The 12,725-nt window shown below is 41.2% G+C and overlaps 1 protein-coding gene across 1 annotated transcript in view; it reads left to right on the top strand.

Annotated features, from left to right (window-relative positions):
• Positions 1–12,725, top strand: part of dcaf6 (ddb1 and cul4 associated factor 6) — a 30,622-nt gene that overhangs the window by 12,431 nt on the left and 5,466 nt on the right. The window contains 9 exon segments of the mRNA XM_065962160.1: positions 674–809; positions 2,219–2,430; positions 5,180–5,273; positions 6,167–6,286; positions 7,164–7,532; positions 7,817–8,017; positions 10,049–10,108; positions 11,324–11,531; positions 12,002–12,120. Coding sequence (XP_065818232.1) covers positions 674–809; positions 2,219–2,430; positions 5,180–5,273; positions 6,167–6,286; positions 7,164–7,532; positions 7,817–8,017; positions 10,049–10,108; positions 11,324–11,531; positions 12,002–12,120 — 1,519 coding nt within the window.

Genomic DNA, 12,725 nt, shown 5'->3' with positions numbered 1-12,725 from the left:
TTCACACAAAAATAGTAACACTGTAAATTAAGCAGGAAATAAATGAGTAGATTTTTACATTTTAATGGTCCAGAATGTTTGGGGTTTAATGTTTAATTTACATTATAATGAAAATGAATACATGAAAACCCTGCTTTTGTTCTTGATACTCTCAGATTGCAATTTTTTTTGGATGTATTCATTGTCGGTTGTATTTTAATTTGGTCTAAATGCTGCTGACAGTAATCATCTCCCTCATATCTTACATGAGTTGACAGCTTTCTGTCTCTGGAGTAGTTCAGCAAACTGTTTCTTTGGCTACAGGCCAGACTGCATCACCGGGAGCTGAGTGCCTGGGAGTGTGTGTGTGTGTGTGAGTGAGTGAGAGGTCCCTCTAGATTGTGTTGCGTGTTCTCCTCTTTCTCGCCTGAGATCCATACCTGTGACCTTAAATCTGTCAGACTAGTTTTCCTGCTCTCTGTTACCTACACCTTAATTATCCCACAGCCTGTGAGTGTAACACGTGTATGTCCACACCTTGTTTTTTTCTTAATGACTCAGATGAACCTCTCTGTAACACTACTGTAGAAAGAGACTCTTAACTCTGTAAGTGATAACTTTAAAACAGGGCTCATGGGCTTCAGCAGCAGCAGGAAGTCTTTTTTAAACCTGATTGTGTTTGCTCTGATTTCAGGACATCCTGATAAACTGTCGGAGAGCAGCGACCTCAATATCCATCTCTCCCCTGGTGCCATACTATCTGGCTGTGGGCTGCTCGGACAGCTCGGTGCGGATCTATGACAGACGCATGTTGGGCACCAGAGCCACGGGTAAACAGTCCTTCGTTGTTTTGATTCTTCACTGTGGGAGTAGTTTGTGGTTGGATGTTTACATATATATGATTTTAAGAATACATTGAATTTATTAAACATCCATCATACACAACTCACACAAATGTTCTTCAAAAGAGGGGTGCATTATATACTTTTACTTTTATACTTAACGATTCTTCTTTCTGCTCCTTTTTCATTAAAGATTAGAGATTTTATGTTTGTATTTAAGTGTGTTGTTTGGTGGATAAATGAAAAGGAGCATAATTAATACATTCATAAAATAAATCTTAAGGAGTGTCAAGGGAAAAAAGAAAAGACAAATCTAATCATCAAATCAAGTCAAATCAAGTTTATTTGTACAGAACATTTAAAAACAGCTTCATCTGACCAAAGTGCTTTACAGGCAATGCATAAAAGCAAGAAATAAAAAATGTATCTATACATATGCATATACATACAGATATATATACACATAATACACACACACAAACACATACATACAGATACATACCTAAGCTAAATATATGGGTATATATCAGTGAGTATAGTGTTCATATCTCCTGGAATATGTGAATCGTATATGGTTTAATATTAAAAATATTTTTTCTTTGTAGAAGACATTAAAATATTTTCTGTACACTGTCCTTGAAGACTTCGTATTAAACAGCTGACTTAGTGTATACAGATGGTCAGTGTGAGTAAGGTCTATAAACAAAAGAATTCAATTCAAAGAGCTGAGAAATCTATTCATACAGTTGACCTTCCTGGTCTTAGTGAGTTACATTTTTTTAATATAGTCAAAAGAAGGAAAGAGGAAAAATAAATGACAATAAATAAAGGCGAAAAAGAAAGCAAAGTATTTTTTTTTCTTCTTTTTATTTTTCAAATAAACAACAACAGCACAAACATAGGACAGTCAGAAAGGAAACCTGTCAAATCAGTAAGCCTGCAGCCAGACAATGACAAGAAGAATAAACTGACATGGAAACAAATAAATAACAGACAGAAAATAATAAAATACATTAAAAAGGTTACACAGTTATTTTGTTAGCTGTCATATCTTCAACAAAAGATAAAAATAGCTGCCAAGTGATATAGAATTTCCTGATGCAACCTCTTATAGTATATCTGATTTTCTCTAAGTGGACAAGAAACATGACCTCCCTTATCCATTGGCCATATGTCGGGGGTGCAGAGAAAGCAAAGTATTTTAAAAACATCAACATAATGAAGCCGAGGAATTATAATAACAGATTCCAGGGGAAAGCAAGACACACAAGAGCTGAAAGGCGTTCATGTTTTTCCAATTCAGACATTAATAACCCATAAGTTTGGTACAAAAAGTTCTGTTTTGGTTCCTGGGAAAACTTCTTAACGACTAATCAGGGACTCTCTCTCCTCCTCAGGTAACTACATGGGGCGAGGGACGACGGGCATGTGCGTACGGTTCGTTCCCGCTCACCTGTCCAACAAGTCGTGTCGGGTGACTTCTCTTTGCTACAGCGAGGACGGTCAGGAGGTGCTGGTCAGCTACTCCTCCGATTACATCTACCTGTTCGATCCCAAAGACGACCAGGCCCGAGAGCTGAAGGGCCCGTCAGAGGAGAGGAGGGAGGAGGTGAGCGCACGGCACGGGTTCTGATAGGAGCTGCATGTTTGCTGCTTTATTCTTTTTTCTTACTTTTTATCGTCATCATGTCTTAACATACAATACACATAGTTTATATTCAACATAAGGATGACAATATTTTACATTTTAATAAGTGGTGTGGTGTCAAAAAGGGTCGTGTCCCCCCAGTGATGTGGAAATACTAAAAATAACACTTTACAATACAGAAACATGTTTTACAGTTTGTTTAAAGGAGCTTGAAGTCAAACTGAGGTAGCTTGGATCTGTCTCTCATAAATTCATAAAGGTTTTCTTCCCTTTCTCTACGATATTTAACATCTTTAGGAAGACAAACAAACAAATTAGTTATATAAAATGAAAGATTAAGATTAGATTAAAAGAAAGAGAAGAGTCAAAGGAAAAAGAAAACAAAAAACATTTATTCTGGACGTGGTTATCCTTTCATTTACTGATTCAACTGCCTCGACCATTCGACACTGTGTGGCATCTTGCTGCCCCGTTTTCTGTCACATTTATTTCTGAGTTTTTATTTATTCTGTGACCCGCCAGGTTTAAACTTTACATCCCGTCATGCTGTTACATGCTGTTTATTTCATTTTCCTTAAAGTCTTTCTATGTGATTTTTCACACTTAAATATATTAGAAATCAAGTATCTCCTCTGAAAATAACTCTGTGAGTCATGACTGTCTACAATGGGTGTAACACCCGAGTCCCACTGTCTGTGATGTTTTCAGAGTTTTCAGAGTCCTATCTTCACTTTGTTTACATCGCCGGGACGGCCGGCTTTCTCTAACTTAGATAATGCAATAAAAATCTGAAACTACAAAGTCACAGCAGTTCTCCTCTCTGATGTCAACTCTCTAGCACGCTAAGCCCCCGATCCTTGTATGCATGCTTCTTAAGTTGAACCCAATTAGCTCCACTTATTAGTGCCGGGCAATTAATCGAGTTCCAATTTAATTAAGATTTTTGGCTTCCCGCTTTAATGAAAACAAGATAATTGAGATTGAACGATTACTGTGCTGCATGTCGCCGTGTTGCAATGCAGCGCACCCCTCTACAGCGCGAGCTCTGCTCCGCCACTCCCGCCAAAACAGCTCTCGCTTTAACTTAAGTAAGAAGCAGAGGAATCTACGGAACGTAGTGTTGGACTGTTGGGCTACTAGTAAAAAAAAATCTGGTTTAGAAAAGATTTTGGCAGGTGATTTGTTTTTGTCCGTGTTTCAAAGTGTTTATTTTTTGCATCACTACTTTTTCAAAGTGTCGAGAATGTTACAGCGTCTAAGTTTAATAATGGTGCAGATTTTTTAGAGTCAATGAGTAGTAATAATAATAATAATAATCTTTATTTATAGAGCACTTTTCAAAAACAAGTTACAAAGTGCTTTACAAGGACAGCAAATATAAAAACAGGCAGGTTATAGAATTATAAACAAGGCAAGATTAAGGAATAAAAATCACTTTAAAATATAAAATCCCTTTTTAAAAGAACTGTAAAATACATACAATTCTTTTAAAGGAATTCTAAAAAGTGAAAATAGTAACAATTTAAATTCAACAAAAATCAGGAAAGGCTCGCCGGAAAAAGTGTGTCTTAAGAAGAGACTTAAAAGAGATGACTGATTCTGCAGACCTGATCTCCTCGGGCCGGTCGTTCCATAGAGTAATCGTGTTTAATAATCAGTATCAGTCAAAATAATCACGATTAGTCGATCATAATCGAGCACCCCGACTATTTATTTATATAGCAAAATAAAAATGAGCACATGCCATCTGTGCAGACAGTGAGTGAGTGAGGAAACACAAAAGGACCTTCAGGGGTTGCCTTTAAGAGCACTGCAAACATCAGTGCTAAATCTGTTCTGGCTAATGCAGGGCAGCGAGCGGAGCAAATGACCCTGAAGAACAGAGAAGAGGAGGGCAGACACACAGAGAGAAAAGAAGGAAGTGGAACATCTTTAAACTGCTTCTTGTGTTTATGTGTATTTGGGTCATCATCTAGTTTTGAGTATCTGCTAAATGAACAAACAGAACAAACAGTGTGGATCTCAAACTGAGGGTTAAAGGACTGGTCTTCTTCACGTGTGTCTGAATGTGCTGGGTCATGGTGCCAGTACTTCAAAGCCTCGTGTTGAGTTCAGCGGTGTCGAGATGCATCCCCAGCACACATTCCTTTCCAAATACAGCGACCGACGCATGAGGTGTTCCTCTATCGTCCAAAAATAGATCGGCCCTAGGTGCACAGAACGGCCAGAGCAGGGGGCTCCGTTTTCCCCTTCACCTGTAACATCATTTCGTCACCACCACTTGTTTCTCAGTTTTTATTCTACTATCTCCCCCCCCCCCCCCCCCCCCCCCCCAGCCGTTTTTCACCACCTCCAGCCCTTATCCAGACCTGATGACATTCCCTGAGTAGAGTAGTTGATAGTCCCTTCACTAAGAGCCCCCTTTTTTTTTCTATTTTTGGCTCTCAGCCTGTTGCCCTGCAGAGAGAGCCAGGGGACTGGAAAGTGAAGGCACCCTCACCGTGCCGCCAGGAGGGGAGGGGGGAGGGGGGGGGCACATTTTAAGAGGACACTGACAGAGACGAGCAGTGTTTTGCTTTGGCAGCAGAGCTATTTTTGACCATGCTTTGACTGACAAACTGCTAATCTTTCTGTGTGTGTGTGTGTGTGTGTGTGTGTGTGTGTGTGTGTTTGTGTGTGTGTGTGTGTGTGTGTGTGTGTGTTTCCACAGCTGAGGCAGCCTCCAGTGAAGCGCCTCCGTCTACGAGGTGACTGGTCCGACACGGGTCCTAGAGCTCGCCCTGAGAGTGAGCGGGAGAGAGATGGTAAGAACAGAGGAGGAGTCGGTACAGAAGCAAACACGTGTGCGTGTGTGTGTGTGTGTGTGTGTGTGTGTGTGTGTGTGTGTGTGTGTGTGTGTGTGTGTGTGTGTGTGTGTGTGTATTTTTCTCTTCATTTAATTTGAATCAGATGTGTCAAATTACAGCCACCCCCCCCCCCCCCCACCAGATTTTAAAGGTTTTTAAACGGGTCAGCAAAGCAGAAAATCCACAGCTTTTCTAGAGAATTCTAATCAGTAATAAAACCACCCTAAATAACGTTATCGTCATCATCAATATCATTAAGTGCATAGTTTATAGAAGAGCTGGGTCTTTAGCTTTTTCTTAAAGGTGCAGAGGGACTCTGCTGATCAAATGGATTTTGGTACGTCCTTCCACCACTGGGGGGCGACAGAGTAGAAGAGTCTAGTTAGAGACTTAGGGCTCTGTTGGATCAGATGCCTAATTTAAGTCAAAGCTAACAAAGTATCAGCAATCAGTGTTTCCTTATTACACATTTAAAGGTTGTATTTCTTATTTCACGTTAACATAATGGTTAAAACACAGAATAATGCAGAAAGAACCAGCCTCCGATGTAGTTCTCTCATCTTGTTCAAAGTTTGAGGATTAAGTGCATTGTGCCTGGTCATGCAGAAATAGTCTTACTGGATCAAATTATCTAAATTGCAAAAAGTTAAGCCTTTCAACACTTAATCCATACTTAGTGAAATTAACTTCCACACTTCATTTCTGAGGCTCACACATTTTCAAATCTTAAAGCACACTTTTTTAATTTCAGGTTAACATGACGTGTGAAGTTATGACTGTTAGTAATCAGTCCGATGCTGTTAGGCAGCAGCTATAAATCTGTGTGCGTTTTCCTCCTTTTGCTCTTGTAGGAGAGCAGAGCCCCAACGTGTCTCTGATGCAGAGGATGTCCGACATGTTGTCTCGGTGGTTCGAGGAGGCGAGTGAAGCTCAGAGCAGCAGAGGGACGCGACCTCAGCCGCGACCCAGAGGTACAACATTAACTGACAATCTGCATCTAATAAACGGAATCACTTAAAGTCTTTATATGTGATTTTTCACATTTAAATGTAGAAATCAAGTCTATCCTCTGAAAATAACTCTGTGAGTCATGACTGTCTACAATGGGTGTAACACCCGAGTCCCACTGTCTGTGATGTTTTCAGAGTTTTCAGAGTCCTATCTTCACTTTGTTTACATCGCCCGGACAGCCGGCTGACTCCCCTCGAGTATAAAAGTTGTTTAATTGAGGGACTAGAGAAAAGAAGAATAACATACTGTACTCACTGCTTAACTGTGTTTCTAGATCATGCTCATTTCAGGTAAATTTACATGCAGTGTGAAGATACCAGCATAATAAAGATCGCTAGCATTAGCATGCTAACACAACAATGCAGCGCGAGTTGTTTTGGTTTCATGCTGGAGCTCAAGGGCGACATCTGCTGGATCAAAAAATATAAGCATATAAAGCCTTTAAATCTGCTCTTGAACTCAAAGTCATAAGATTTGCTTTCTCTTTGCTGACTCTGTTTGCACTCAGATATATTGTTGCATGCACAGATTGCAATAAGCATCCAATCAGCATGTTCATTTCTCAAACTGAAAGACTACACTCTTGAAGAAGGGTGATGGATGCTGTCATATATTAAATGTCCCTCAGCCTGAAGATTTTCTGTGAAAGTTAAACATGCAGTTTTTTCATCACAGGCTGCTGGAAAGTTTTCTTAATTAATGCTTCACATAAAAATAACGTTTTACAAAAGGAAAAACCTTGAAATCTTTTGACCATTAAAACCTTTCTGATCATTTTGCATTACTTGTTGACTTTCCTCGACATCGTTAATCTCCTTTTTTATTTTCTTGTTTTAGGAACAGCTGCTCGTCTGGAGGGGCCGCCGAGTACTCCAGCTGCCCGAGGTGCAGGTGACTCCACCCAGGAGTCCAGCGACCTTGAGAGGCCCGGGGGGTCGGACGCACCCGGGGAGCCTCCAGTTCCTGTCAGTGCAGCCACCGCCATGCCTAAATCCACGTCCTCTTCCTCCTCAGGGTCATCATCAACTGTTACAGCTCCTCCTCCTTCCAGCTCCTCATCGGTGGAGAGTTCAGCCCCTTCCTCCTCCCCCGTCACCTCCTCGCCTGACTCAGAGCAGAGGAGTCAGGCCAACGTCACTGGGACCCCGACGCCAACGCCCACACCCACACCCACCCCAACCTCAACCTCAGAACCCACTCTTTCAGGTAACTCAGACAGAAGTGAGCGTTATTTGTTTTTGATTTAGAAAGTCTCAGAAATTCACATTTTGCTCCCCAGTGCAGCAAGTAGGTATCAAATCAGTATTTCCTGTGTGTGTGTTTGTTTGTTTATTTGTTTGTTTGTTTGTTGGAGCCACTCCACTCAAGCAGCAGCCTCACTTCCCTCTCTTCTCCTTCAGCATCCTGTCATCCTTCCTCCTCCTCCTCTCCCCCTCAGTCTTCTTCTAATCATGCATCACTCTTCCTCTCCTACTCTTCCCCTCTGTTAGAGTACAGTTCTCAACGGCTGCCCATAAGTTTAGTGTGTAGGCGTTTGCAGAGATTACTCCGGCTGGCCGACCCACCGGGACGGGGTCAGCGGGCGGCCCCTTCTTCTTCTTCTTCCTCCTCCTCTTCCTCTGCAGCCCCTGAGAGACAATCACAAAGAGCCGCTGATCCTCCTGCTGCTGCTGAGACGCAACCCCCTACAGGTTACCCTCACCCCCCCCCTCCTCCATACGGGCTGTTTTGCCTGGACCCCCCTTTCCCTCCCCCTGCCATGTTCCCCCAGAAAGACCAGATCTAGAACTGACCTCTAATCCCTACACTGATCCTCTTTCCATTCCCCCCAATAATGCACCTTGATGTTTGTTAACCTCTGTAGCTGTCACTGCGTCGCCTCTCATCCTCTTTAATGACTCACTAACACTCTCACCTGTTGCTTCAGTTTTCACCTGTTGGAGTGGCACCAGCCAGTTTGAAGCTCTGCGTTGGCATCTTCATGGCTCATGTGGTTGTTCATTCATGTTTGATCAAACACACACACACACACACACACACACACACACACACACACACACACACACACACACACACACACACACACACTGATCAGACGACTTAACAGGTGACCTTAATGCTGGACATGATTCACTTTGGTTGGATCTCAAGAATGAAAACGAGAGCGCCGATGGCATAGCGGTTATGTCGCACACACATGTACAGAGGCTATAGTCCTTGTCGCAGCAGCTGTGGGTTTAAATCCAGCCTCGGCCCTTTGCTGCAAGTCATCCCCCCACTCTCTCCTCTGAACATTTCCTGTATCTCTTTAGCTGTCCTTTCTAAATAAAGGCAAAAAAGGCCCAAAAAACAAGTCAAAAATAAATAAAACAATACCTAAAGCCTTCAAAAAATAAGATAAATAATTTAGAATAACTGACTATATTTTATGTTTATGTTAACTGTTTATGTCCTTAGTTCACACATAACATGACCTTTACAGAATGAACCACAATACTCACACAGTGGTCGACAGCCATTGTGAAAAAAGCAAAAAAACTGACCTATGGTGAGGAATCCAACTTGTTGCTTTTTCAAAGACATTCTGTCATTAAAGCCTTAATATGTGATGTATTTGAGATTGAGGGATTTTTACATTATTTGATATAAACTTGTGCATTAATTACATTTCTCATGAAGGCCAGAATAAGTCACCTGTAGCCTTTTGGCCAGAGAGTAATTTAAATAGCAGGAAAACCTCAATGTGAATGAAAGCACCAAGGATATTTTCAAAATAAAAGCAGAATAAATGCAGAAAACAAACAGAGCTTTGACCACATAGAGATAAAAATCAGCTCTTGAATCGGCTCTTATGACACACAGAATCGATTCCATGACAAGATATAATAAACATGAAGGGATGACAGACTGTAAGAGTTTTCAAAGTGAACCAGGTGTTTAATTTTCCTGATTTTAATAATCATCACAGAGTAAATTCAGCACCTTTTCTAATGTCTGAGGGTTCTCAAGTATGATAAGATATTTTACATGAGGACTTTCATGCTAAACTTTTTCATTCATCTATACTGTTTGGATTCGATTTTTTTTAAAGTGTCCAATGTTACTGTGCTTATGCGTATTGCACTTTTGCAGCAGTATTTTATTCTGAAATTTCAAAACGTGTAATTTGTTTGCAGTTAAGAGGAACACAATGGATTAAAGTTCAAACATGTTAATAACCAGAAAACTGTCCATCACATTCAAGTAGCACTGTGATGTCTGACAGGCGTTGATGTTGAACCCAGGCTGCTCTGAGGTCTACTTTTTTTGTTTTCTAACATCTGTTATCACAGATATCTTTAAATCTAAGAAAATGGTGAAATGGAAAGAAGAGTTGATTGCTTTGGTGTTTTAAAGAGGGAATCCAAACAAACATGTAGGGTCCTAAAATTAGCTTGTAAGTTCTATTGACATTTAAAGAAGTCAGACATTTCTAAGCAGAATGTGTGAATGTGTCATGTTCATGTTCCATTCAGACGCACTAATCTCTGATACTCATGAAGCTGCACATGCAGAATGAGAACTGATCCTTGTGTTATCAGATGCAGCTTTGTCTCCTCTTGCTTGGCCTGGATCATGTTTTTCTTTTTTAATAACTTTTAACTCCTGTGCATCTGTACTGTGTGAGTCCTCGGGTTTGACCTTTGTGTCCGATGTTTAGTCAGGTCTCATTTGTGTTCCAGATTCTCCCTCGTCTGTGGTAAACAAACAGCTGGGATCCATGACTCTTGATGAACAGCAGGGTGCGTTCTCTCCCCCCCCCACCCCCCAAACACCCCCACCCTGCTTCTAGCTGTGTCTTCTTCATCCTCCCTCATAAACCAAATCAGTTCTCTTTGGGATGCACTGATGTGACTTTTTCAGTCCTGATGTCAGAACCCTGGCTTTGGGAGTTTGATAAAAACAAGGACAAATTCAATACCGCTGTTTAGTTTCTGAAACATCTGTGCCTCACTGTGTCAACCAGAAAGATTTATCTTAAGGCAACAAGCAGGCTTGACTTGTAAAATGTGTTTTTCCAATTTTTTTGCACATTTAAGAAGTAGCTGTACAACTAAAGGTGTAGCGAGAAAGATTCCCCTCCTTACAACTGACAGCTAAGCTGCATCCTTCATCCTTCCATTTAGAAGATAAAAAATAGAATCAAATGTGATGCATCGGCACCGGATTGATCCAATGACTCGAGTAAGAAACACAACTTAATCTGATGTCTGTATCAGATCGGTGCATCCCTGCTTTGTCTCATAGTTCCCCACACTTTGTCTTTAATTTCCTTCTTCTTTTTTACTTCCCTCTGTTCCACTCTGAACTCCAGTCCTCTGTCTTTATCAGATAAAGATGGCAAGTCTGCCTCACCTTTGTAGCAACATTCAGTAAGAACCAATATGATCACCTGGTAAAGGCTGTTATATAAGTCTGACATTCGTTTTACTGGAAACTAGGGGAGCAAATACCTGATCATTACTACGGAGACACATAAAGATAGCAATTATGCAAAAAACATTTAGAAATAGTAATATTAATATTCTGGTAACAGTTAAAGTGCTTCTCGTTTACAGTGCAATCATTTTTTTATTGATGCTTGAGTGTTGCATCCCACCTCAGGGGTATGACGATCCATCGGGGGCTTTCACCGTTGTGTTTTATGTCTCACCATGTGTGTGTGTCTTGTTGCTGTGGCAAGTGATTGTCCCCCCCCCCCCCCCTCCATCACCAATCTGCTCTTTTAATGTCCAGTGCACGTTCCCATTACTGCTGGGTGTTTTTTTAACGGTGAAATAATGCAACAGAAGTTTGCATGTTTCCTGCGTGCTTTTACATCCACCAAAAACATGCTGTGAGCAAAAAGTGGAAAAAATACTCTTAGCTAAAACTTTTGATGAGAGTTATTTGGGTGAAGCGAAACAGAAAATGACAACACTGGAAACTTCTCCTGTGTGTCCTCTCTCTCCTATCAGGAGCAGCAGAAGCTGCAGGTCCGTCCACTGAGCGGCCCGTTCCTGCACCTGTTAGCAGCAGCGCTCCAACCACCTCTACAACGTCCTCTTCCATCTCCAGCATGCCCGGCACCAGTCGACCCAGTGCAGCAGAGCCAGTCCTCAGCCTGCACTACAGCTCAGAGGGAACCACGACCAGCACCATCAAGCTGGACTTCACTGATGAGTGGTGAGTCATCGATAGAGCATTCAGTTATTGTGTTGGTTTTCAGATTGAAGTTATTTATTTTGGACATCAGATCCATTCTACCAGTTTATAAAGAATCCAAAATGACTGCTCAGTCTTTTCACTTTATACAGTCGCTCTTTATTCCAGAAGTAGGTGATATCAACGCTTCGACCGGTATCCAGATTATGATATTCAACATGTAAATAGGCCATTCAGTAAACAGAAGCAAATGTCTAAAAAACAAATTCACATACACAATAAATTACATACATACTTTGTTAATCCCCATGCCATGAGGAAATTGTGGTTTACACTCTGTTAATGAGAGAAATACTTGTCACACATCGGCTCGGTTTTCAGTTATATATTTTTTGGGTTTCTTGGCAGTTGGCAAAACAATTGTAAAAACAATTTAAACATTGTGGGCAAACATTTCATCACTCAGTCACTGTTTTATTTTTCCTCAACAGGAGCAGCAGCACATCCAGCTCTCTGGGCAGCGGAGGACCTAAGACATCTGAGACTGTGACTGTGCCGAGCACGGTGAGCAGAGGGACTGTGTCTACAGGGAGTTCACTGTCGGAGCAAGGTGAGTCCTGCAGCAGAATAGAAAGTATCAGAAGTTATAAAAATAAAGTTTTACCCCTGTTTCCCTTCAGACAGGTTGCATCACAAATGGGTGTAGTCTGTTGTGGTCACCTGTAGTCATTAATGTGTAACTGACAGAAGTACAAGTATACACTTTAGTATGCAACATTTTAATATCCAAGTGCACACTGTCAACAGCACATGTGCATATCTGCACACTTTCAAGTTCACATCATCAAGTGCAGATTTTCAAGCGTATAAGTGAACACTTCAAAGTGTACAACCTAAAACTCACACTTTGCGCAGCCTGAGACCCTCAGGCAGGAACCTCCTAACTGTTCACGCCTCAAACTTGAAAACTAAAGGAGATCAAGCATTTGTATCTCGGGCTCGTCGGCTGTGGAACGACCTGCCTGAGGATCTCAGACGAGCTACATCAGTATCTTCTTTTAAAAACACATTTTTATCATAAGGCCTTCTTATAATCCTTGTTTCAGACATCAGACAGATGTTTTTATTTGTTTTACTGTTAACTTTAGCCAATCTTTGTCTCAGTTGTTTCTCTTTTCTCTGTTCATTGGATGATTGCTGCACTGTTGTTTTATT

The sequence above is a fragment of the Labrus bergylta genome, chromosome 13 (assembly GCF_963930695.1).
Source record: "Labrus bergylta chromosome 13, fLabBer1.1, whole genome shotgun sequence".
Taxonomy (NCBI): Eukaryota; Metazoa; Chordata; class Actinopteri; order Labriformes; family Labridae; genus Labrus; species Labrus bergylta.
Note: the sequence above shows the minus strand (reverse complement) of the source record. Positions and strands in the feature narration are given on the sequence as shown.